General features: G+C 34.2%; 3 protein-coding genes and 1 long non-coding RNA gene across 11 annotated transcripts in view; 1 reads left to right on the forward strand and 3 right to left on the reverse strand.

Annotated features, from left to right (window-relative positions):
- The window catches only part of LOC123695985 (histone deacetylase 5-like), a 72991-nt gene extending 53934 nt beyond the window's left edge, over positions 1-19057 (reverse strand). For 4 of the 8 annotated variants that reach the window (XM_045641953.1, XM_045641957.1, XM_045641954.1 and 1 more), the window contains exons 1-2: positions 18843-19057; positions 17113-17167 (exon numbers count right to left, since the gene is read on the reverse strand). In XM_045641953.1, the coding sequence (XP_045497909.1) occupies positions 17113-17149 (37 nt within the window). In that variant the 5' untranslated portion in view covers positions 17150-17167; positions 18843-19057. Of the gene's footprint in view, positions 1-1269; positions 1411-7683; positions 7913-17112; positions 17168-18842 lie in introns of those variants that run through there. The other 4 variants (XM_045641955.1, XM_045641951.1, XM_045641952.1 and 1 more) reach the window with 2 other exon arrangements.
- A 430-nt stretch (positions 19058-19487) lies between these two features.
- Positions 19488-20690, forward strand: LOC123696182. The gene has a single exon (XM_045642240.1). It carries the CDS (start codon positions 19567-19569, stop codon positions 19954-19956), a length of 390 nt encoding a protein of 129 aa, XP_045498196.1. The 5' UTR covers positions 19488-19566; the 3' UTR covers positions 19957-20690.
- Positions 20691-20754: 64 nt separating this feature from the next.
- Positions 20755-24671, reverse strand: LOC123696181 (transmembrane protein 222). The gene is made up of 4 exons (XM_045642239.1): positions 24236-24671; positions 23911-24121; positions 23466-23596; positions 20755-22883 (listed from the first exon to the last, which is right to left on the reverse strand). The coding sequence occupies exons 1-4, from the start codon at positions 24367-24369 to the stop codon at positions 22805-22807; spliced, it is 555 nt and encodes a 184-aa protein (XP_045498195.1). The 5' UTR covers positions 24370-24671; the 3' UTR covers positions 20755-22804.
- Positions 24672-25103: 432 nt separating this feature from the next.
- LOC123696467 lies at positions 25104-27847 on the reverse strand. The gene is made up of 2 exons (XR_006752080.1): positions 27487-27847; positions 25104-25283 (listed from the first exon to the last, which is right to left on the reverse strand). It is a non-coding gene; the product is annotated as an uncharacterized LOC123696467 (long non-coding RNA).
- Between the last annotated feature and the right edge of the window lie 133 nt (positions 27848-27980).

Here is a 27980-nt window from a genome sequence, read left to right on the forward strand (position 1 = left end):
ACCGAGAGAAGCGAATGACACCGAAAACAGATGAAAACATCGAATACTAAATAACGATTTCTCTGCATATTGAAAATGTTTGTATAATAGGGTCAATTGAACAGGAACACTGATAACCCGAGAGCCACGTCTATCATACACACTTGCATCTCGCGAGAGCACACAATCGGCCGGCAGTTGGGGCGAAGTACTTAACAAAGCGAAAGTGACACCCAGTCTCCGCTGCAAACGTGTTTGATTATGAGTCTTTAAATGTCATACGTTTTTATTTGTATCTGCTCAATACTATATAGATTTATCTGGAAAGAATCGTACCTACCGATAGGTATATCGATGCAATCTCAATGCTCAATTTCAATTGTCATTACCGATTCGATTGACGTAAATATTATAATTAAACGCGTCGTTCCTCCTCCCCCTGCCGCTCCAGGCACCTATGCGTGCCTTCACAATTTTAACATTCATTAAATTTCCAAAGTGAGGCAAGTGTAGAATACATTCATGACCTTTATCGAGTCGCGATTCAAGGAAACGTCATGCGGTCAACTGTAGTGAATTACGTGAGTCTGACTTTTTTGGAAATTAAACGTGTATTTATTTCACACGATCACGCGGCCCGCGACTGCTTAACCGTGTTCGTGAATAATTTGTCGCTCGTGTCAGAAAATCTCTTTCGGAGCGATGATTATATTCTCTCTAATATGATCAAACATCCGCAAAGCTTGAGCGAGCTTCGAGTCTCGGTTTGTTTACAGTTCCGAAGGTTAAGTACGAGGAATTATTTGCTAAGAAAACATTTTCAATAAGTGAATCGTGACAACAGTCGTGAAGTAATTCGCGACGATATCAAGTATAAGTGATAACCGAACGAAGATACGCACACGCGCGCAGCTCGGCGCGTGTGTGAAGCGCACACAAGCAGCGCGGGACAGAAATAGCTACACCGATATCGCAAACACACCAACACACGCCCACACGTTGTACGTGAACTGTAATAAAAACACATAGACGAGTCGAGTGCGCTATGAATAAGACACAAATTGAAATGAAACCGTGCGAGTTGTTTATACATATGACCGACGAGCCACTGAGCCAATTCCGAGGGTTAGTACCGGGATGAGGCAGGTGAAAGCTCGCAAAAAACTGGCTCCCGATCGCAACAAACGAGATAACACGGCTAGAACTCCGCTCGTCCGATCGACCGCGTACCGGTTAGGTCTAGTTCCAATAATAGGTTGAACAAGGAATGTAGAAAGATTGCGGACTCACCTAAATTTATGACATACATGGCCTGGGAGCGCTCGAGCCTCTGCGCGTGCTCCACGGCCTGATAGAGTCCGGAATCCACTTTTAAACACTTTATACAACTGTAACACAAACGGTAAACACTGCGCTGTACGCAAGCATCTTAATGTGAGAACACTGGCGCTGCCGAGCGGCAGGAGGAGCGCGGACGTGTCACAGCACACGACAAGCGCGCTCGGATCGCGAGCGGACACTGACTGCTCGCCGCTCGCCGCTCAGCAGTCAGCACTGTCGCCGCTGCGCCCGCGGCGACGCGCGCGCTTCATTCACCCGCCGTAGTCTAGCCGCCCGCTCGCTGCCAGCCGCTGCCAGCCGCTGCCGGGCGCTGCCAGCGGCTGCAGTAATTAATGAGTGACGAAACACCGCAAAACTCGAAAATTGTTGGCAAAATAACGATGATTACATCTCCCTACCGCCGAATGCATCGTTCCTAGAATTCAATGTAGGGTTACGCAAACGCTAACGAATAGCCTACAAATATCGAAGGTTACCATCGGTCTAGGTCACAGAAAGTTCACGATACGAGGAAATAAACAGCTGTAATCATCGCACTTAAAGCCCGCGGTATAGACAGGAGTCAGAGGTGCCACACTACACCTATAGTATGTGAGTACTTACAAACACACGCTTGATGTTAAAGTTTATGATTAAATATGAATACGTGACATATATCAGGGTGTTCATGATAAAAATAGCACATAATCGTATCACAGCAAACAATGACAATGCTATATCAGAAGTAATTAATAATTTATGAAATATAGAGTAACCAGAAGCACTGGAAGTACTTATAGTTTAAAAAGCGAAACAATTAGTGGCCCCTAGAAGAGCACGAGTCATTTCATTAGAAATAGAAGTAGAACAGTTATTGGAGCAACAGAACGAAACAGTGACAAATCCGCATGACCTCGACTTTGAAGTTGTCCAGTTAATTCGGTGGCGGCGCCAACTTCCCGCTCGCACCGGGAAGTTAAATAATATTTTTACGTAGATGAGTATCCGATTGAAAATACACAAGGCGACTGAAATTTTCATATATTTTTTCACACCAAAACTGAATCCAAAGCTGAACTAAATGAAATCGTTATAATATGGAGTTCTTCATACAAAATATTTTCACCTTTATCATAGTAAAACAAACAATCCATCAAATCCAGATAGCAGCTGCAGCATTGATCAAAATTAGGGATCAATTTAAAAGATTTTAAGCAGAAAAAGCTCACTAGATTCCAGCAATGTTCTTAAAAGAATTCCATTAAACACACAGTGTATTAAAATGAGATAAATCAAAACAAAAAACAACAGAGCCAGTTCATTAAATTCAATCAACGACAATTATAGTTCGAGCCAAAATACGTCATGTAACGTGGTGAGTAATGCAAGATGTTCGGTTAAATAATAGTGCCACTGGTGAATATGATAGTCATCGAAAGTGGGTAACAAGTTTGTTGACACCGGGTGAGACGTGGCCTATGTTTGGGACACAATAAGAGATCGATGATGAGGTTTACTATAACCCGATTATGAGATAAATAAAGGATTAGATCACAACAGAGGCGCCCAGCGTGGCCGCCGCCCGCCGCCTGCCGGCTGCCGGCGCCTACGCACGCCATGATCGATTTATTGGCCACCGACTAGACGACTATTACTTTTTAATAATGTGCCGTCAAGTGGGAAGCGATGAAAGCGTTCACACGACGCTGTTAAATCATAACAATTATTTTTCACTCTGAACGGTGAACGCTCATTGTAATCGCGTATTTACATATTACGTTACAAGTTTTTTAAATTATTTCAACCTCTTAATTAAACTTGTTAATTTATGCATTTCCAAATTGCTGATTGCGAAGCGTAAAAGGTTTAACGTTGAGTATTTTTATTAGAATTCGAAATTGTACTTATGTATTTGACTTAATGATAATATATTTCTTTTAAGAGCCCATTTATTATTTATGATTTATCTTTTGACTGTAGCCTCAGTTAACATCTATCTACACGTACAATCTTCTTGTGAATCAACCTGATATTGGTCACCAGATAAATGTGTGTGTGTCGGCGAGTCAGCGGCGGCCGCGGCGCCAGCGCGTGTTTACCAAACAAACTCTTGCGCACGTGTCACTGCTGCTCTCCCACTGGGCTTGAGTTACATCTCAAATTAAGTTAGTTCGACGATGACATAACACCGCTATCGATCGAGGACGTTGGTTTAATTTAAATGGTTTTTATCATCTGTTTTTGTCAACCAATTTTATTTTAAGCGTTTTTTAACCATCTGGAGGCCTTTTAAAAATAAGTTTATTTTTTTTATCGAAGTTGAATTCGTTGACATAGTAGGTAGGTAGTATGTATATTGGTGATATTGTGTTACCAATAAGAGTTGCTTCGTTCACTTATGAAGGAATTCAACTAATAAAATTCCAGCTATTTTAGCAACGATGACAACGTGTCCTTATCCACACTACATGACATCAAAAACATAAAATTACGTTATTCGCAAATACTTTCACGACGAATCATTCCTCCCACACTCTACACCTAGTCAAAACAAATCGCTCATGAAGTAATCATTGATTTTATTTTTGAAAACATTTCATAGTGCACTGACATCGAATAAGGAAAATGTAGAAATATTATCAAAGTGCATCCACGGTAAGCGCTGGTTCAGTGATGAGCACCTCGGACTTAAAATCGATAAGTCAGGTTCGAGATTAGACAAAGTTAAAGCGCCAGAGCATTCATGAAAATGATTAAGTTACCGTCGACATTACAAAATTGAAGCAAAAGCAATTCGAAGGTGTAAGAGCGTGCAAATAAATTAAAGTCATCTTTCAGTCTATCTGTACGTTATCCCTATGAACAATGCTTGCCAATCGGTAAAGTAAAAACATATTTTTAAAACAAAAAGTGCGATGACGTGTGGGCTGTGACATTCATCTACCCGCTTTTGGTAAGGTTGTTTGAAGTATGGTTTAAAATTTAAATCTCGACATAAAGTGACAAACATGACACTTGAATTGATAATAGAAGTAGAAAAGTTTAAATGAGTCAGATTGCACAAACAGTGAAGGATCACATAATCGAAACAGACGAAACACATACGACAATTATTGGCTGTTAATTTATCCGGCGTCCGGCGCGTCTGCAGTCTAGACGTGGAGCGAAGCTACGTTACTCATATAAACTCATTCGACAGGAATACACAACCATCTAGCATCTAGTTTCCGAAATAGAATGAAAGAAATCATGCAAGATGAAACATGAGCATAACAAATGTACCGTCATGCTGAAAACGAAAATTTAATTTTGCTTTATCTCGGTAGTATACTGAGTAATGCTTATCTTGAATACTGTAGGCTTAATAAGTATATAACGTGCTTATTTCATAAACAAAGAAAGTATGATAATGATTTAATACCACGCACAGATATAAAAATTATAAAGCAAGCAGTAAGTAATTTAAAACCTTATTGCCACGACCAATGCTTTCAGAACTTTCGTGAATTTTATTCTTAAGCTTAAAAAAAATGAAATTACGAATGCAGAGCACTAAGTATTGCGAGCGTGAGAGTATGGTTATATATTAGATGACTAGAGGACAAATATAAATAATATTATGTACATAACACTTCAAGTAGATTTTGCCAACTCAATACTAATACTATAAAGCTGTAGAGTTTGTTTGGTTGAAAGCGCTGATCTCAGAAATGGTTTGTGTAGTGGTAGTAGAAATGGTAGTTCTTCAATCTAGGAAGGCGTTCATTACGCCACGAGCAATAGGATATAAGTTTTGTAGCGCCCTCTCTTTCCCACACTGGAAATAATACGGCTAAAAGACATCATGGTTAGGCCGGGAACCTTTAAGACGCAACCGCTAAGCCCGCTGCGACGGCTCCTCTATAGAGTTTGGTAATAAATCAGCGGTGGCACTAAAGAAGATCGCAATATCGCGTTTTGGCAGTGTAACAAGTGAACCGACGGTGACATCAATGGTCGAGTGCTGGCGCTGAATCAGCTGGGAAATCCCGCGCTGTCACCGCTGGAAGCGACGCTGTGTGTGCGTCAAACTATAATAATAGCTTGCTTTTTTAATGTCACAGGTCACTGGCTATTGGTTAGTGCAACACAGGTAATTGTTAGACTTAGGGCTGATTTTTCAATCCTTGGTTGAATCTTAACCATTCAATTTAGTATTACACAATAATATACAGATGTCACCTAAAACCTGTCAAAAAGTGGGCAAGTAACACATTTTGAAAATGGTTGTTTCATACTATATTCAATGAATAAGTTTTAACTAAGGATTGAAAAATCGGCCCTTAATCAAACGATTTTTAATCTGTCATCTGTCCTACCCAACGCTCAAACATAATGATACGTTGTAAAAACAAATAATAAATGATACGAAAATTATTAAAAGTTTCATACAACTGTTCAGCCGGCCGTCATATTATGTTAATGAAGAGGCAAAAATAAGAATTAAAAAATTTTCATTATTCATTCAATACTTTTTTACTACAGAGCTCAGAGGTACGAGTTTCTGTAATAAAAAGATCCCATTTAGATAAAACAATTAATAAGCACATCACAATGTCTTATTAGCACGATAAAAAGAAATTGTGCTTTTTTTCCTATTTTGTATTAAAATCAACTACCTACAACAACTTTTTTTTTGTTTGTATTCACCCGCAATTTTGGTACATTTGCAATTTCTATGCAGTACAGTATTAAATGATTACTTTATTTAGCGTTTAAATACGCATCAAAAGTTTAAATTGTAATTTCGGAATATTTAGTTTTGATTTATTTGATGACTATTCACATTATAATGTACACGTGTTGTGCCATAGTTGAATGTCATTTTTGGCGTAGGTAATTGTTTAAAAATATTTTAAAATTTACGGAACTTCATCATCAGATCTGATTGCATAATCAGTGATTATAAATCCTACGCTGGTTACAAAATCTGCCCAATTTCAGGATCAATTTCACGTATTTCCGCAATCATTTCTTTTTTGTAATTCTTTTTTTATGATTTTACTGTATTGTGTCTCAATATTTTGCCAAATAAACATTTTTTTTCTTTTTCTTTCTTTTCAATCATGTTCCGTTGGCTCATTAGCGTGCTCCGGAGAGGCAAATAGTGGAATTGCAGCAGAGCATTGACTACGCTAAGTTATTGTGACACGCGACGGACGAAGTCGGGCCGAGTCACGGCCGCGGCCGCGTGACCACAGCGACCCTCTAAATTGGGTGACCTCTTGAACTTTTCCCGCTTTTCACACGTTTCCACATTAATCGTGCCCAATTATTACTGTTTGCCATAAAACAAGCTAAACGGTTAAAGGTTAGCTATTTTTATGGTGTTGATAATGAGGCAAAGCTTTTCATTAAAATGTGATATTTTCAAATTATATTTTTAATGAGCAGAAAATATGATTACAGAGAGCCTTTATTCACAAGTTTATTTTAATTGAGGAAATATTGAGATACTCTCAGGAGAGAATTTTCTACGGACCATGAACCCTGTGTGTTCCGTAGCGCGTAGTAGCGCGCGTAGAGGTTACGGAAATTCTTAAGAATCGTCTGCACCCTGTGATTAATAAGTAGTAGATCGATGGATGCAAGTCATATCGCAGTATTTAGATATAGGAAAAGCCGATACGACTCAATACTATCTCTAAAAAAATGCCTCTATATTCTGCAATTCAGAGCGAGTACTATCGAACTTGTAGATACTTCTGTATTATTCGCGGTAACTTTCGCGGCAACGTATGGCTTGTCCAGAAATTTCACAATGCTCTTAATAGTGTAGAAAGAGATAATTAAAATTCAAATGTGTGTATGGAACCTACACTTTCGAATGCAATAAGTAATGATAACTTGGATGTTACGTGTTGTTTGATTGATTTAATATCAATAACAATTAACAAAAATGATGTATAGTAGAGACAATTACAATGTCGGCTTTAGAATTTACAGGTGGCCTGTACATTGTTTTTGAACGGACAGACCTAGAACTCCATTTTATTATGAACTTGCACTGATCATTGTATCTATGAACTAACCTCGGCTAACCTTTTTTCAAGGAAAGCTATCAAAATCAAACTAAAAAATTATGAGTGGTAGATAATAAATGATTATTCAAAAATATCACTTGACGGACGTCACATAGCACATCTTTAATAAATACTGATTATGATTAGCCATCTTTTGATAGATTAAAATATGAGCTAGTTAATGACAACATTACAAAATTAAGCAAACAAATAAAACACACAAACACATACATTCAAACGGTACAAAAACAACGCCATAACTCACACAAAGTACGTATCCAAGTCCACTTGGATAAATAATAAAGCGAACAATTAGGTTTACCTTTGGCGGTCACAGAAGTTGGATTGACCGACATTTTTCATAAGTGTTTGTTTGTAGTTCACAAATTTTCACACGTACGTTACCTACACAATGTGTACCAACGATAGTTACATTTTCAAAAAAATATTTTCTGTGTTTCACAACGCTTAATGTTCATTAGAAAGTATGAAGATTGTTTTCATGTCATAATCATCACAATCGGATTGCATGATGCGGGACGAGGCGCGTACGCTCGATGCGGCGGCCGGCCTCCGACTAGCGCGCCGGGCGAGCCCGCGTGGCCCGGGGGTGGGGGTGGGGGCAAGGAAACACAGCCTCCCGATAATAATTATGTAAGTGCGAGGGTTGCTGCTATTTTTAGACACGAAGCGAATGTAACTTAAAAGCTCGAAGGAAATATGCAATCCATGTACCTACATACGAATTGAATATCGGTAAGATGTTTATTTATTGCGCTCTAAAATGAAATAAAGGCAGTGTACCCGACGGTGATTTTTATCGGCGTTTTGTTAATTAATTGTTTTCCTCGAAGCTGCAGTAATTAAAATCTACGAAGCTTTTAATTTCGTAGCGTTTGAAGCTTTTTCCACGTTTCCGATCAACACTTAATTGCGAACTCGTGCCAACGTGTACTGATTGATTTTATTATCTTTTTAATTACTTCATTTCAAAATGTATGCAACTTGTTATTTTAAATTAAAACTCTTTGTACCTGCCAAGTGCTATTCCACAACGTTCACGTGAAATGTTTTCTGCGCATATTTTCCGATAATGTGAAATCATGTGTAAATTGTAATATAGTAGGTACGGTATTTAAAATGTTGATAATTATTAATATTGATGTAAAAAAGCGATTTCAAATTCATTCTTGAAACTATGTAATCAACTTATTTTAACGTCCGCAAAACCAAATAACTATGTTATCTATCTCTTGTATTAGGAAGTGATTCCCCCACCCTCTTCAATTACGCTACCCCATCGCAATATTCCTCCAAATTAGAGCATAACCGTATTGCTGTGTACGTTCTCATTAGATATAATTATTGTGGTGATTAGAAAACTATATTTATTTACTAGCAGTGACCCGCGGATAAAGACGAGGACAATAAAACTTTGTATCCCCTAAAAATACAAGGGCAGTTTCATTCTGGGTCTTCAACTATTTTTTTTTTATTAATCTTTATCGTTACTGTGCCTTAGCATTGTAACTGTAACAGATATAAACTTGCGTTCATAATAAAAACAGTAGGAATATATTTTCATTATTCCCAAAAACAACGGGAATCTTCAACAATTCGTCAATATTCAATAGAGCAAAGATGTTAATGTTAAATAATTAATGTTATTACAGAAAAATGATCATGAAAACGTAAAGAAGAGCTATTGTGACTATCGATCGGGGGGAAAGAGCTTCAATACGAAGAAATACTGTGCTCTACACGAAAACATACTTGAATTATTTTCTCGTATCTTGCGTCTAATTGTTGTGGATTAAAGTAATGATAATGTACAATCTGGTACATTTATATGGCTTTCCTAATCTTTATATCTTTGAGTAGGTAGTGTTTAGATTTCAAAGTTTCGCTTGATCTCGCTCGTACCTAATTTGAAAAAACCCGTAGAGCTAGCGCGCAAGAGCAACTTTTGTCTCCGCAACTATTTTGTCTCTTCCATCAACTCTATGGGGAGTTGCGTCGCTACGTGCACGCACTTTTTTACTAGCCCATAGAGTTGATGGGAGAGACAAAATAGTTGCGGAGACAAAAGTTGCTCTTGCGCGCTAGCTCTTAGACGTTGCTCGCAAAATATTTTCAATGTGTCTCACAATATACTGTCAAAAAAAAAAAAATAGTTTATTGCCTCCATTACATTACACTGATAGGTACAAGCAATACGGCGCGACGGGCGCTAGACGAGTCTCACTTGTGAGTGTGAGATCATTTCCCAATCTATCTTCAATATAATATTCCTATCTTCAATTATTTCAAACAGGGAAGATACTATTAAACAATTTTACGTAAATAATGATTTTTACATGGTTTTAAATAGACGTGAATTAGGTTTTGATGATCTTGTAAATTATTCATGTAAATAAGACATTTAGCGCGTTTACATTGAAAAATACGGGCCATATTTCAAAACGTGTCAAAATATTTACCGGAAGGAAAACACTAGGTGGGAATAGGGGGAATTTATCCTTCCAAATGTAAAAAAGGTAAAAAGGGATATTATTTTAAACGGGGAGGTATTATACCCTGTGGATTCTACTGTTTTTCTTGGATTGACACTAGATGAGAAGTTACAATGGGGGGCCCATGTTGCCGCCACCGCTGCTAAGCTTAGTTCAGCTGCATATGCAGTTCGAAGAATAAGGCATCTCACCGATGTAGACACGGCTAGATTGGTTTATTTTAGCTACTTTCATAGCATTATGTCCTATGGAATTCTTCTATGGGGCAGGGCTGCAGATATTGAAACTATATTTATATTACAGAAAAGAGCCATACGCTCTATATATAATTTACGTGCTAGGGACTCACTAAGAGATCTCTTTAAGAATACTGGTATCCTCACTGTACCATCACAGTATATATTTAATAATATTTTATATGTACACAAAAACGCAGACTTACACACAAGAGTAGGAGATAGACACTGTTATGGCACAAGGAACAGAAATAAAATTGAAATGCCATTTTACCGGTTAGCTAAAGTTAAAAATTCATTTATGGGTCAAGGTATACTTTTTTACAACAAAATTCCTCATAGTATTAAAGAGTTTAGTAGTGCTAAATTTAAGAATTATGTAAAAAACGTCTTAGTTCAGAGAGCCTACTACAGCATTAAGGAATATATGGAAGATAAAAACCCATGGAGGGTTGTCGCGTGAGAACCGCAGGACAGTTCTTTGGCATATTATGATAATATATACGTACGGTTACTTACATATTTTGTAAAATTAAATTGTAATACTGAAATGATTTAAAAGAGCAACTATGGAGTTTCTTGCCGATTCTTCTCCATAGATACTGCTTTCCGAATCGGTGGTAAATGATAAAAATATGTATTGACGTTTCAAAAGTGCTTCTCGAAGAAGTCTAATTGAATAAATAAATGTTTGAGTTTGAGTTTGAGTTTAAATAATTTAGTAGTCTACTGTGTGTACCTGTGTATAAAGTTCAGATTTATCTCCATTGCGGATTGAAACAGATCCACTTTGCTAATGAACCGATATATATTCAATACGATTCCCGGAGGGGTATATCGAAGCGACGGCACTCAATCAGTGCTCAGGTCGCTGGGTTATTTCCACCAGAATCAGATGCTATGTGCATGAATTCATATCAATATAATGGTTGGTGAAATACATTTCGCTAATCTATCTGTTTTAACGTGACATAGATGGTGTTCAACTTGAAGAATTGTTATTCAATTGTTATTTACTATTTAGTAACCTATTCAAATGGCATCATATAGTATATGTCTTCTCGTTTGTATTCGTTTCTTGGAAAAGCAATTTCAAATAATGGCTTTATTCCGATAAGCAAGAAGAATACAGCTTTCAATCTTTTGTCATTATCATTATCTCAATAAAAACATAAGAATCCTTGAGATACATGGACATTTTAGTTAATCTTTAACCAAGTAAATTCTACATACTAGGTACCTATATACAATAAACATTTTGCTTATCAGTTTTATTAAAAATAAATTCTTTAATATTGTAATAACACGTTATATTCTTTTCAAACAATATCTTGTAAGTCGTAATGCTTTAATTTCCTGTTATTGAAAATATTGAATGCGAGCAATATACAAATAAAATGTTATCTGTATTATTTGTTGTAAATTCTTGATAAATAAATAGAGCATTATATGGCATCAGGAGTTCCCGCTATCTGTGTAGGAAAAATACAGATTCCGCGAAGTGTCCTGCGGAGCCAGGCGGCGTCATCCCCCGGCACCCGGCACCCGGCACCCCGGGCGCCGGCCGCGGCTCCGTGGGCGTGTGTTGACAAACTCTGTTGCTGCGTCTATTTCAGGACAGAGCCACGCCTATGATCGCCGGGGGAGGGCGCGCGGGGGGAGCCGCGTAGGGGCTGACGGGGACAGGGGGAGGGGGAGGGCTTCCGATACGCGCCCTTGACCTCCGTTTCCAAACAACCGCAGTCACAACAACACCGTTTCGGGCAATTTGTCGAGCCCCCTAATTGACACCATCTGTCACTTTGCGCTTTTTACTTTAAGCGCTCTAATTGTTGTGTCAACGTGACACTGCAGTTGACGAGTTTTCTCGCATGTGAAAAGCGCTACTAATGTGGTGTACACGACTTACGTTTCATTGGCTTTTGACTGCGATGTACCTACACCCAGCGTTCAACAGCTATTTCCTAGTACCTTGTCCATTAATTCATACCTACCTATAACTACCTATACTTGTATATCGTAACAATAAACATTAGGAAACTTCACTAATTATATTATTTAGATCTTTACTATAATTTTAAATATCATTATGATGTATATTAATTACCTTTATCAATTTGCATATTTGATATGAACATCCGATTATAGTTATTATCATTTTATCATACATTAGGTACCTACCTACTTCTAATAATTTTACTGAAAATTCAACATTACGACTTTTTATTCAATTAGGTATTTCAGGAAAATATTAATTACGATACGCTTATAATGTGACACTCAATCACATGGTAGTCGGTGACACTGTTATTTGAACTTCTTAAATTGCCTCATAGGTACATTACCTTGGTTGACTTAACTATTAGCGCCTTTACCATATCGGAAGATTGAATCATTCAATATTATTTATTAAAAGATATGATATGAAAATGTAGTGTTTGAGATATTCGTGTTTCTGCTGTGCAAGCGCCTTTCGACAAAATATATAGGCAAAGGCACATACACACATAAAAAAAGTCTAGGGATATTTCGTATCATCTATCAATTTACAATGTGAATGTACATCGCCGCGTATATATATCGCGTGTAAACTGCTAATTCGCATAACAAGTTCCGACTCTTTGACAATTGACTTATTATCAGTACACTCGCATTTTTATTATTGATCAGCATGCAAAATTAAACCTTTATTTTCCTTATTCAAGTCATCACGAGGAAATTCTTAAAATGAGCGGACCGAGCAGATTCACGAGTGGCCGAGAGACTTGGTCACTTTGTCACGTGCGTGGTCGAATCCCGCATCGTGATCGATATTTTTTTTTCCATTCTTTAGAAATATATCTAATTATTTATAAAGCATTTGAAAGTTCTCAAAGTTATTAAAATTAATAAAAGAAACATTAGAAGATTAACATAATTTAAGGCCTACTTTAAAATAAACAGGTGTCAATAAACAGCCGGGATCAAAAACCCTAAATTCACGCATAGTCTATCAAAATGAATCACGAAAAGCTGTTAATTGTGAACTTGGTTCCTCGATTATAAATAATAAGTCGAACACTACACAGACGAATCAAGAACAACCTGTACAACTTCTATAGATATTGGAAGCTTTATCGTAATCGCCTCATAACTTATACTTAGTTAAGTAATATACCTGATATTTGTTGTTCGATCATGAGTCATGACTTATTTTTTATACAAAGTGACGTAAATAAGTTTTTTGTTATATCAGTGTATTTCATAAGTTGTTTCATTCACTAGGTATTCGATAAAATATCTTATAATAATATCTTATAATAATTATTATATAAGGGGCTGTCCATTAATCACGTGAGGCTCGAAAGGGGGGGAGGGGGTCCATCAAAACATCACGAAATATGACAAGGGGGAGTGGGGGTAAAGTAATATATCACGTGTATTTATTTTTTCCGCAAACGCACGATACTCAACCGAAAAGCGGTACAACTTTTTCGCATTTCTTTCATTATTTTTATGTCATTCAAAAACAAACTGCAATCTTTCTGTCTACCTCTGAACGTTTATTATAGTAGTCTTAAAAATAAAATTAGATGATACTTATACCAGTATTTTTTATACATAAAAAATGGATTCTTTGCAGGTACGAAAAATACACGTGACATAGGGGGGAGGGGGGAGGGGTAGTCTTAAACCTCACCACGTATCACCAAAGGGGAGGGGGGGTCAAAAAATACCAAAAAAAACATCACGTGATTAATGGATGGCCCCTAAAGCCAATTATTTGTAGAATGACACGATAAAGGTAAATTAATATCATAAAATCATTCTTCATATTTGATTTGTAAATTCTATTCAAATCTAGGTGATAACATAACACAGAGCTGGTAGCCCGTAGGTAAGTAGGTATACGGTATACCTATATACCTAGATTCCATCGTACTCTAGAAAAGTGGAGTCAAATGCTTGTCACGGAGGCTGCACTCAATTTATCGTAAGGGAGAAAAAGCGATCATTTTCTATAGCTTTATTGTTACATTACAAAACGTGCCTATTATTTCATTTGACTGCTTCCAAAATTTAATTGAGAAACCATCAGCGTTTCTAACGCGCGTTCGATATGGTAGGTTCTTGTATCTATGTACTAGGCATTTTCAAATGGCTATAAGCCTTGTACGCAGCATAATCAGATGTAAATAAATTACGTTTTAAGTAAATTATAATTGCCGAAACTTTAATCACTAGTGCGTAGATGGTGTAACATCATTCTAGTCTTGCGTACTAAACGTTTCAAGTTGTTCATTCCTAATGTCCGAATTTCCAAAGATTATAAATCTTATCGAGTCAGTTTTTCCAAGAGCGTTCTTGTTCCTTTAGGTATTTTTCTACCAGACACCTCTTGCCGACCACAATTCTATCGCCAAGTTGACACATTTATAGAACTCAAATGGTCTTGTATATGTCTTGAATGTTGTCTTCCTGAACATAGTTTTGAGATTCTCATTGTTTTAACATGTTTGGCACGTGGCGCCTCTTAACCTCTACGTACATAAATCACCACAATATTAATTAAGGTTTCGCTATACCGGAAATGGTGTACACCTGAGCGGGTACACATGTCACACCACCAATACATCGATAAGCTGTTTCGGCCACGTGTATTATGGTCAAGGCCGGGGGGCCGTCGAACCGAAGGGGGCAGGCCCAGGGCTCCGCAGGGCGGGCGGCGGGGGCTGCCGAGGACGCGAGCGCACTGGGGCTGTCGCTATTTATAATAAATCAATAGCGCCGCGCGACCGTGGCCTTGCGAGCATCGATCGGCCGTGAGACGAGCCCCCGTGCGCTGGCTGCTCCACACATTGGAATACACTTTATGGGAGCATTTATAACGCACCTACCAATAATTACGTCCTCCACTATTCCGGTCTTGACAATTCTGAGTAGATTAAAAAAAAGAACGCAGTGAATTAAGAGCATTTGACCAACAATTCAAACAACAAACATGAAACTAGCTTGATAGTCGACTGAAACTGCATCTTTACCAACTACATTATAATTTTAAGCGGCAAGAATTCCGAATTACTTTGATTTCCTGAAAAACTTGATATCAAATAAAATTAATTTTCTTGTTTCGTGAGTTGTGATGCCTGATGGTATATTGAACTTTCAAAATTTATTAGGTCAGGGGAACGATAGCTTTTGTAGGGAGAAATCAGAAATGGGCTTGTTTTTATATAACACGATATATTAAAACAAGCCCAGAGGAAACGACAACCACATAGGTACGGCCCGAACGCAATAGCTCATAAAAGCTATAAGCCCCTATAAGTTAGGATTTGCACTCAAGAAATAAGATCGTTTATTGTGTTTATCGTGAAGTGATTAGAAAGTACGAATATAATTAAAAATCAATAAATAACGATTCCTTATTGGCATATTATGAATCTAAACCTGTAATTCTTAGGAACTAGAATACTAACTACAGAAATTTAAAATTTCAAGAAGACATTAATTCTAGTGGGTAGTTGGATAAATTTTGATTGACATTTGTAAAAAATTGTAGTAAAAATCTCTAGTAAACAATTGATGTAGTCTGAAGTCATATTCGCAAATAAAAAATCAGTAGTGAGTGCAAAAAAAAGCAATTCAAATTAGTGGAAAGGCTTTTGCGATAACGTTACAGAAGAGATAGCAAACAGCTACGTGACCCGTGAGAAAAGCCGCGGACGGTAAGCTTAAAAACAATATGGCAGACGCTAGGATTTCTGCATACCTAATCGTATGGTTTGATTCGTACAAACACATTTAGTATGACCCCTTTTATAATAGCTCCAGAGGTTAGGCTTTACCTGTGTTTGCTGTTTGTGTCGGTAAAAATTGTAGCATTTTAATGATAAAGAATTTATAAAATTGAGTCGTTTTTGTGAAAAATCATAAAAAAAAACAAAACATTATTCCTTCTTTAATATTAGTATCTATAGAAACATAGATTAACGAGTCGGCTGTTGATCCAAAATATCCAAAAGAATTCCTTTTCAATAAGTAGGTACCTAGTTAGTAGTTACCAAGGTAATTTATTCGAAAATACGATTTGCGTTTTTTGTGCTTAAAACGTACACACCCTTGGCCCTGAAGATTGCCGAGTATACAAACCCGATGACCGCATTCCACTAACGGAATTTAATTTCAGATCACCTGTAGGTACATGAATATAATTATTCATCCATTCATCCATTTTAACTACATACTCTTGAAGTAAATCGGTGCTATACAAGCAATAACCTATATTTATTTTTATATTAACTCAGCCCTCGGAATCACAGACACAATAGAAAATCTATTGTGTCGTGGCCCGATCGGGCCGCGTCTTCGCCCGCACAGTCAAAGAAAAACCCGCATAGTTTCCGTTCCCGTGGGGTTTCCGGGATTGCGTCATTTTCCCGGGATAAAAAGTAGCCTATTTCCTTTCTCGGGTAACAAAATATCTCCATACCATATTTCATGAAAATTGGTTTAGTAGTTTAGGCGTGATTGAGTAACAGACAGACAGACAGAGTTACTTTCGCATTTTTAATATTATTATTATATATTATTATATTATAGTATGGATTATGAAGGCATAACTTTAATTAATGTAGTTAGATATAAGTTTCATATATTGTAATATTGACATGATGTTAAAAGAGCAACTATGGAGTTTCTTGCCGATTCTTCTCCATAGATACTGCTTTCCGAATCGGTGGTAAATGTTAAAAATACTTATCTATGTAATGACGATTCGAAAGTGCTACTAAATAGTAGTCTAATTGAATAAATGAATGTTTGAGTTTGAGTTTGAAATGTGACATATCAATTCTTTACTTCGATTAGTAGTTTTACCAGTAGTTACATACCTAAGTCAAACTATTAATATAGAATGTAACTAATCTCATACTCAATTCATCATGCAAACCTCCAACCGGAAATAGTTAGAACTTAATAAGTTATTTTTATTTATATTCTAGAAACAAAATGAACACTCACCTGAACTTAATGACGATGGACCCGGATCATCTGACATTTTCAAGTCTCCACTTTTCTGGAAACAAAAAGATTACTTTGGGTAAGTTACTTCTATGAATATGAATATATAATATATATTATAATATGTATAAGTCGATTTCCCATATTTACTATAGTTATCAATACTCTTTAAGATATCACAAGCGGTCTACCCCGGTTTCGCCCGTGGTACCTACATGTTTACGTTTTTTTTTTCATAAGAACCATCCGTACATGAAGGAATAGATTCCGCAGCGCACGCGATGACAGAACTTTTATTAAGGAATTTTTTACACCTTGGGTTACATTATTGCATTTTTGGTAAGGATCTCTATTTTTTTTGAAAATGCAATTTAGCCTATGTTGCTCTGTGAAGATGCAGCTTTCTAATGGTGAAAGAATTTTTGAAATCGGTCCAGTTGTTTATGCGTGAAAACCATACATACATACATACATAATTACAAACCTTTCCTCTTTATAATATTAGTATAGAAGTATAGATTATCATTAAACTTTACCTAACTATGATAATGCTTACAAAATAACCCCAAGACATTAACCCGGTTTTTTGAAAAAAATTGTGCCTCTGATCAGATGATTGTAAAAGAAAGTTCTCAATGACCAGTCAAATATATCAAACATATATAAATTTTTGGATTTAAGCCATTCTTGAATCCACCTGAAGTAACACAAAAAATTTCATTAAAATTAGTTAAATCCTTTTAAAGGAGTTCAGTGTCAAATACACACAAAGAAGAACAATACCATGTATAAAGGTAAGATACCAAACAAATAAAAAGTATTTTTTTATGATATTCAAGATGCCGCCAAGGTGAAATCTAGCGCTGATGTCCATTGCACAAAATAATATCCTCATAAAAGATTTCATTGACTTATAAACATTAAAAGAAAGTTAATTTGTTACATTGCTTAACATACACAGTTGAACATACATTAAAACTAACTAAACATAATAAAAATCATGAGATAAATTCAAAATATTCATATCAAACACATTTAAAATATAAACCTTTCTGCAACTTTCATATATTAACAATATTGAGATTAATAGGTATATTGTGTGATAAATTCACACAATATAATATTAATTTTATTAACTGTAATAACTCAGCCCCCGGAATCATAGACACAATAGAAAATCTATTGTGTCGTGGCCTGATCGGGCCGCTTGGGGCTCAATGGGTTAAATAACTACCTTAACCCTTAATAAATTAATTCTTTACTTTCTGTAAGATTGATGGCATGTTTAGTTATTTTTTGTTTTGTGGTATAGTTCTAACTTCTATTGTTGTATTGAATGTACAAATAAAAATTTATGATAGTTCCGCATAATAGCCTCTTATTGCAACTTTCAGTGGGAATTAGAATACTTAGCCAGTCAGAATGTATGTAATTTGAGCTACATATTGAAATTATTTTATAAAATAAAAAAAAAAATGTAAAAAAATGGCAATAGGTATAGCGATTACAAGTTTTTCGAAAACATCGAAGAATGATATTATATAGCGTGTAAAATAATGACGCTAAAATTCGAAACAGTACGAAGGTCAATAATTATTGTTTTGGTAATGTGTTTATGTTCATACATATAATTAAGACCAAATATTATTCAGTTACATTTGGACGGCTCTCACATTCTAGTTAATAATGTATTTAATACGAGGATTTAATAATAGTATAAGAAAAATAACCCGTTTGAAACCAGCTGGACTCCAAAGATCTTGTTCCTGTTGCCACACAAATTAACTTATAACTAAACTATTATATTTTTCACTGTACACACGCAATCATAGTCTCACAATGTTTTCAACACATCACTGAAATTATTTTTGCTAAATTATCAAAACAACTCAAAATATTGTTTTGACCAGATAGACTTTGACGTTTACGGATTCAACATAATTGGTACAAGTTTGGTACAAGTCTATGTGTGGAAAACATAGGTTGTTTTTTATTTACATCTTGTTGCCAATGACCTAGTTTCTGATCATCCCATTGGCCAATAAGAATCCTATTAGGGATTTTGCGCTAATAAGAACCAATAGAAGAATTAGAATTGACACTTACGAAATGACTGATAGACTTATGAAGTCTTTGATATTATTATTAAAATTACTATGTTTCTCATTACTATTATTATTAAAAGGTAAGAAATTGCGTTTATGGAAGTAATAAAATAAAAAAGCATACACACATACATCATCTTCACATTATACCGATTACCGATTTTTGTTTTTCTGTCGTTATTAATTTTGCAAAAATACGTCAAAGTCAATGTCAAATAAAGTTTTGACGTTTACTACCTACGATCAAAATATTTTTTAATAGGTACCTAATTATTGTGAAATATTTTAAATTGATTCAAGGGCAGTGTGATTCATAATTTTAAAGAGAGATAAACCAGATAGATTAACCATGTTTACCGCATTATTTGGTAAAAGAAGATCATCTCCAGTGGAAGACGAAACGCCACCAATACCCGGCCCTAAAGCTGACGATGGCTTTGTTGTAATTGATCCCAATGCTTCCGGCGGTGGAGGCTTGTATCCCAGTGTGAGTGGAGTACCGTATCCACCCAGGCCAGCTCCCCCACTTCCGGGACGCAGACCGCATCGTATTGATCCAACTTTCCACTATTTACAAGGTGTTCCATTTTCATTATCTCGTGAACTTCAAATGTCCGCTAATAAAGATGCATTTGCTACGGAAATCGGTGATCTTTTAGCGTTTTTGACGAACAAAATGAATATGAGTGCATATAACTATGACTTCTCTGCTGAAAAGAGTGTTTTGAAGGAGTGTTAATGAAAAAAACATGAATACCTGTGTATACTTAAAACTTATACAGAGAAAAAAAGCATGAAATCATTTACTCATTTACATTAGGAATGGTAAAGAGTTAGTATGGTTATAATAAGAGGTGAAATATGAGGATAGTATTGAGTGTAAAATATGTTACAAACAAGTGTATGAAGTGTACAACGGATAAGATAATATATGTAAGCAATAAGGACTATAAAAAGTTGAAAATATAATAATCAGCCACCATAACAGGAGATCAATGCTGAGATATAATGTAAAATGCAATTTATTGATATGTTTTGAATATCATTTTATAAAGTCAATTTTATAGGAATGTATGTTTAAGACCAATAAGATCCATTTTGCAACTGCATCATTGGATAGCATGTACAACTATGGATCAGGAAGTTGTGTCAAATCAAATATTCAATTATTTGCTAAGAAGATGTGACAACTGAATTTAAAAAATCCCCAGGAGTGGTGGAAACTTTCCACTGTCTTTTGTCAACAGAGACATTCTTTTGATATTTTTTTTATATTTTAAAAATCCTTGTCCAATGGAATTTCCGTGTTATATCCTTTGTAGTATTATATGAAGAATTACAACATATGTAGTTATTGTTGATAAATGAAATCTTGAAATTAATCAAAAGAGACAAAAGAAAAAAAAAACTAGTTTTATGTAAAATTCACAAAAATAAAATTTTATTGTAAATAAATGAATCTACATCTTGTAATGTTTATATTTTCATTAAACCCACTTAATTCTCTTATAGGTCAGAAGCAAGTAAAAAACATATAAAAATTCACAAGATTTTATTATTCATATTCTGTTACACAGAGTGTATAATTGTATATTAAAAACTGATATAATTTCCGAGATATAATTAGAAGCCATACATAGTTAAGTCATTTGAAATTTGAGCTATATTATACAAAGACAAATAATTGTAGCAATTAAAAATAGACATTTATTACATTTTACGTTTTTAGGACATTTTAGAGTCATTCCTGTGTATAACATGGCAACACAATATCTAATGCGTGTAACATTAAAACCTGTTTTACAGATAATTATGATAAAATAAATCATTTATTTAACGGCCTATTGTTTCACCTGAGCAATGGGCATGCAGTTCGCTTTTTTCTCTGTTTTTTTTTCCTTCTAGTTGTATTAGCGTGATAATATCCAGACTAAGTTCATCAGGAATCCAGCCTTGAACTACACCAGTATAAACTGGCTTTCCCACAAAAAAAAATACGAAAAATAAATTGTTTCTGCTATTAACTACATTTATAACTAAATTAAAATATAACAATAACAAAACTTATAATTATCTACAATCAACCAGCATTTAAAAAATAAATGAAATGTTATAGTCTTTTAAGTAACTTGGTTCTAACATTCTTGCACAAAAGAAAATTAAATATGTTTTAAATATATTACATATTGTATTTTAACTAGCACAATCATAGCTTAACTATCTGCTCTTTGGATGGATTATATACATATAAATATATTTGTGTGTTTGACTATTAACTTGTATTGGACAGAAATACAGAGCTCACTTTAAGCAAGCAAACACATGTGCCTAAAGTAGATAAATAAAATAAAGTAGTATATAATCACTTAACATTTGACCAGTATTGTACCATAAAGCAAAAGTGGACTGTTCCATAATATGTTTATTTACATAATAATAATAATTTCTACACATCCAAGCTAACCACATGTGCATCACTTATATAATTAATTACATGGAATAAAATAACACTGGTGTACAAAGATCTAATCAAAGACCTTCACTTTTCTGTAAAACATAAGTCTTCTGTTTTGTTAGCATTCTGAACAAAATCGAAACTAAATCCTTCAGCATTTGAAGCAAATATAAGTCTTTGATAAATTAAAAATAATATCTCTACAATGTCTACTTTACTCTGTGCCAAAAAGAAATGAATATTATTTTATATGAGTGGAATTCTTCCAAAACCACATATTATCTTTGTTTTGACACAACATGAGAATTGGCGAAAATTATATTCATTTCTTATTGGGCCGGTTCTATATCTAGAATATTATATTTTACACAATAAATCTACGATTACACATGATTTAAAATACAAAATTGCGTCGAACATCAATAATATTCAATTGAAAACAGATTGTAAAAGTTTACTAGAAAAATACCACTTTTAGAGAGATTTCAGCCAAAAGGGAAGTCTTTAAGAGTAGGTATAACATCAATAGAAAATGCTGACACCTTTAACCTATATTTTTAAAAATTAAAAAATTAATTAACATGCTATAAGTCTTTCCCATATTCCCATAGATTTGAGACTAAGCTATACTTAGCCAGCCCAATTACAAATATTTACTATTAAATTTTAATAAATAATATTTCATATCAATTATTATTTTCATGAAGGATATAGCTAATCAAAAAGTTATGTAACATTCCAAATAGGAAAAGGAATATTATTGCGACAAAAATAATGAGATGCGATGATGATGAGAGTCATATAAAAAAAGGATTCTTCATTGTGAACTTATAACATAACATATACTTTCGTAGATTCCCATACTAGACCTCCAAATAGAGAGTACCTTCATGTGATGGTTACTGTTTATTGAGAAAAGACTTATAAATTGAAACTAAATCTTAAACAAATTGAGAACTCTTGGTGATATCTAGATTCACAAAACCAAGATATTTTAGAACGAAAACATAATATGTAAACCAGTAAATATTTTAAGTCATATTATTTAGACTAGGATGGTAATAAAATGAACCTCCTTCTACCTGGACCTTTTGAAAGAATAATATCATGTGTCCAGGTGAGAACAGAGGCTTTATATAGTGGCAGCCAAACCACAGATAAACGCAACTATGATGCAGAACGGCAGCCATGTCTTCAAGAAGGCTCCAAAGCTGAAATATTAATGAAAAATATTATTCATTAGATAATGATAAATGAAGGATAAAAGTTAATGAAAAAACATTGGAAATAAAGAAAGAACTAATGTTATATTTTTTAAAACAAAAGAATACCACACATAAATGCGTAATAAAAAAAAATTAAATACCTAATTAGTAGCTAATTTACAAAACTTAATGACAAAAAAGTACTGTGCTCATTATTTGCTGACAAAAAGATTTGTTGCTTATTTTAGATATTTTGTTCCTTAGAGGCTTATTTCATTTCAAAGTCAATGAACAAATTAATTCAAACAGAATTTGCAAGTACATATTTTCTATCGTTAAATTGCCTACATATAGGTTAAAGATCAAGGGAAATAAATTTGTTATGTAAATAGATTGAAGTCATACAAATGAAAATTGAAGATCTTTATAAGTTATAGCGAGAAATCCATGCCAATGACTTAAAATTGTGTTGTACCTTGCAATGCTTCTTCTGTCATTAAATCATTTAAATGATAAAATAGGATGTTCAATTTCAGAATTTAGATTCAAGTTTAATTTGCTTTTCATCTATGATAATTTTTTCCTTACCTCACATACTTGGAGTATGGTATCATGTAGAAGGCCAGTTTGACCATGTTCCAGTTCTTGCAGCCGTTGTAGTTCATGATGTTCAGAGCTGTCGCCACGTGGGAATGGCAGTTGTCATAGAATATTATGTGCTGTAAGAAAAGTCATATTATGTCAGCAGTTGTTTTTTTAAGCAGAAGACGTGTTTACTTAATGAAATGAAGAAAAAAGTTTTTCCAAATGTGTATCAAATCATAAAGATGTTTAAATTTAGCATACTAAATCTTTCATATATTTGGAGGTGTTTGAATATTACCTGTTGCTTGGCTAATTAAAAAAAATATTTAACTGAACATTGAGTTGTATGGCAAAGGATAACAAATTTATATGTAATTTATAATAATCTCAAAAACAAAACTCCCAAGTAGGCTATAATATAGAACTTGTATTGAGCAGAATAAATTACCATTCTCTTTTTATACATCTCGGAGGCTTCTGAAACTGCAGCATCCCAGCCAGCCTGGCCGTTGGCAGCTCTGTGCGGAGACAGCTGCCAGTATTTGGTGGGGTTCCCAAACGCCATCAAGTCTTCAGACACAAAGTATGGACCAGCAAAGTCGCGGATCACTCCATTGGACATACAGATGCCCATGTGGCCTAGTAAAGGAAATATCCATCTGAAATTGATAATTATTCAGCATAATTATTCAATTTCTATTTTGAAATCTTTGTTCTTTAAATACATATATATCGAAACAAATTTTTTTCAATACAAAGTAATATAAACTTACGTCAATACAGGAATAGGGGTCCAAACGATACAATACGGGTACCGCGCTCTGTTGTGGTCGATGGGATCCATCAGTACGGCTTGCTCTCGGTCGCTGATGTCAATTGGGCTGCCGGGGCTTTGGTCACCGTTCATATTTATCAGTTCAAGTAGCACTATCCATTACCGATATATCACTTTTATTCAAGAGCATAAACAATAATAAAAAACGAGAATCAATACGTCTCGAGTACAAAAGGAAATTTTTCTTAGAACTGCGACTGTTATCCTAGATAAAGTAATATTTATCCGAATACTAATTATTATTACTCGAAAGTTAATAAGTAGTTAATACCTTGTAATTAATTGGGATTTGGACAATTTCTGTGGCCAATTTGAGTTCAATCACAAATAATTATTAAAATTTCGTTTATTTTGACAAGTCGGTATTTTAACGTCAAAAGTCAAAACTCAAAAGCGTGTGTCAAAAGCGTACCGTAGACAATGAATAAGGAATAGACAGTGAATAGTCAACAGAGTCAAAATTAAACTATTGTCACATTACATTTAAATTTTTTAAACTCCGTGCACTCCGTGGTTATAAAAAGTATTATTAATTTCACAGGTAAATTTGGTTAAAAAGAATACATCGCTTTTTAAAGTGAAACTTTTATTACATCGTCTTTGCATCGTCTCAAACTTTTTGGTCTGTGTAGCGCATGTCGCGTGACGCCGTAGACTGAGAAACTAATAGACAAAGGTACTCTGTAACCGCGACTGAGACAAAGATAGTTTGTCAATGTATAAGTTGAATGTTGCCACAGTATCCGAGCTCCCGGATGTTTTGGAAAGGGTAAATATTTTTAGGAGCAATTAAATAAAACCAGTTATGAGATTTTTCTTTTGTCTTTATAATCAATTTAGTAGATACAAAAAATATAAGCAGATTGATTATTGATGACGAAACACATTTCTTACTTTTTCATTGGCTTGTTCATATTTTACAATATTTTGTGAGAATCCAATCTTTTCTACCACTTCGATCCATTAATTACGTAGGTCTGGATCATCTGGAAACAAATCGATAAACATAGGTTAATAATAATTAATGCTCGCAGGTAGTTCAGGTTCTCTAAAATTATAAGTGTAATTTTATGTCAATCACAATTATTACTATGAGAAATAATAAATTAAAATATGTTTTCGATGCCGAAGTCTTCCCGAAACACTGGGTTATTATGGGATTTCATATTCATTTACTTTCGAGTTTCGCCATATTGTCAAATCAATATTTTTTTATTGATGATCGGGGTATTATTTTTCCCGACACTGGCAACCAAAGAGTATAATGTATATATAGGGCATAGAGAGCCCTCTTGAAGCATATGAAGGCAAACCTATTTGACTTTGACATGCGACAATGCGCCCTCTGGATTTTGGGGTTAAAACTAATTCTATATACCTACGTATACATATACGTAATACTAATAACTAACTAACTAACCTACATATTTTTTTACTACCTACTTGATAATATAATATGTTGATACTTGATAGTTGAAAATTGAAATCAAACTACAAAATATGTGCCTGCTCACATATATTTGCGTCGTTATTGAAATAGGAGAGCTAACTGAAATATCATTTATTTTCAACATTTAAGAAATAATACTAAAGATCTAAATGATTACGAAATGGATGGTGTTTTAAAGATTTAGGTGATTTAAAAAAAACTTTTCACTTATAATAATAATTACAAGATTATTAGTATAAATTAGTTTCACTAAATGAATATTACCTACGGAATCTATAAAAATAAAATATTTGGAAGTGCTAAATATTATTCAGTCAAATTTCTTAAAACATATTGAAGTAGGTATGTACTTACTAAGAATAATGAAGAAAACGACATTAAAAGAAATTAATACTTTATTTTTTAAATGCTTTCACTGTAATATTACATTTTATATAGGTACCTAAAACAAAACTGTCCGTGCACATAATTTTCAGTAGAAACTTTTGAAAGCCTGAACGTAGGGCTCGATTCAACGCACTTTCACCACACTCACGAGAACTAGAAACTTCACACGATTATCAACAAAATGAACTCAATAATAAGTTAATAAACTTCACGTATAGTAGCCGCCATTTTATGACAGCAATGTAAACAAAATATTTTCTTTTTTTTTTTTATAATTTATTCATAACCATGGATACAAGTCCTTCAGTCGCAATCTTAAAGTAATGTATTCAATATATTAACTTTCAATTATTATTCTAATATAAAACATACATTATACAAATATAAAATAATTATAATAAGATACAGAACTAACATTAATATTTTAACTTATTTACTGAGTTTACAATACAATTATACATATTATATATTCGATCGTTTTTCAAAACAATATTAGAAATTAAATTTTTTCTACAGTATTAACAATGTAATTATATAGGTAACGGAATGAAATAATCTTTGTTTTAGATAATAAATCTTCGACCCGGCGGGGAACCAAAATATTTTCAGTTAGTCAATGTTACCAATTAATAAATCATATTTTACACTTTTCATGTCAATTAATAAAATGTTTTCAATAAAATTAAATCAGACGCAGTATTTTTTATGTAAAATATTTTCCTGAATTATAGTTCTATAGGATAGTGAATTAAAAATCTGAGATAATTGTTCTAATTCATTTAAACTTTGAAAATAGGGAAAATAGAAAGGTTTTCATTTGTCTTATTTTACTACATTGATTTCTTTCTTCTTGATTTCTTTTATATAACACTGAGAAGCTTTCAGAAAATGTTGCAAGTTTATTAATTTGTTACCATATGAAAATATGAAACGATTAAAATCGCAAAATTATATAATGGAATTTAAAAAAAAAGGTAAGCTTCGCATTCGATCTATTAAAATAAAATAATGTTTCAAGAATAACTGCCATTTATTTAAATGTCTTTAAACAATTTCCGATAACTTTAGAAAGTGCGATGCCATCTTTTGGGGATTTAATATAAACTGATTTAATACGTTTTTACACTCCAAAGTATAGATGGCGTCGCTTTCTTTAATAAATGTCAGTTTGTTCTAGGTGTCCCCCCCCTGCTGGCAACACTTACTTGTTGATGTTTATAGGTTATTGAATGTAAAAATCGATATTACGCTAATATTTTCCTTGTTTTAACGCGACTTGTTGTTACTTTAGGCTAAAGTATAAATAATCATCACTGAGAAACTATAAATAAGGACAATAAAGTCGTACTTACGCGTGAAAAGACACACCGGCAATTTTCTTCTCACTATCGCTTATACATGCAATAACACGACAACGCACCATTCTATTTACTTCGATGTCTATATTAAGATAATTTCACCGTCTTTTCAATGTACTCGTATCGATTTTTTACTAAATAATATCCAAAATTCGAACACCAAGCACGATGAAGGCACGAACTGTCAAAGTTTGTTTCGCAACTCAAGTTGCGGATCTTGAAAAACAGGTTACACACTAAGGGACAAAAAATTGGGTATTTGTGTCTTTGTCTTATGCATTTGTTATGGTATTTTCGCTCTCTTTCTTGTGTAAGTGAGAAAGGTATCGTCATTGGGTCTATTAGTTACTCTGTCTACGCGTGACGCACGATACGTACGATAATTATCGTACAAATACGATAATTTTTAGTTAAATGTCTATAGTGTGAAAAAAAGTTTCACTTTTACCGTGATTTCATAAAACCACACAACATTTTTTTTTTAATAA

The sequence above is a fragment of the Colias croceus genome, chromosome 12 (genome assembly GCF_905220415.1).
Source record: "Colias croceus chromosome 12, ilColCroc2.1".
In the NCBI taxonomy this organism is placed as follows: domain Eukaryota; kingdom Metazoa; phylum Arthropoda; class Insecta; order Lepidoptera; family Pieridae; genus Colias; species Colias croceus.

Bases quoted from the DNA above. Each gene is read 5' to 3' on its own strand.
- LOC123696182 (XM_045642240.1), top strand. From the start codon at position 19,567: ATGTTTACCGCATTATTTGGTAAAAGAAGATCATCTCCAGTGGAAGAC.
- LOC123696181 (XM_045642239.1), bottom strand. From the start codon at position 24,369: ATGAACGGTGACCAAAGCCCCGGCAGCCCAATTGACATCAGCGACCGA. The intron at 23,597-23,910 runs GTAATTTATTCT...CTTTTCTTACAG, and splicing joins AGATGTATAAAAAGAGAATG to CACATAATATTCTATGACAA. The intron at 22,884-23,465 runs GTAAGGAAAAAA...TTAATATTTCAG, and splicing joins CCATACTCCAAGTATGTGAG to CTTTGGAGCCTTCTTGAAGA.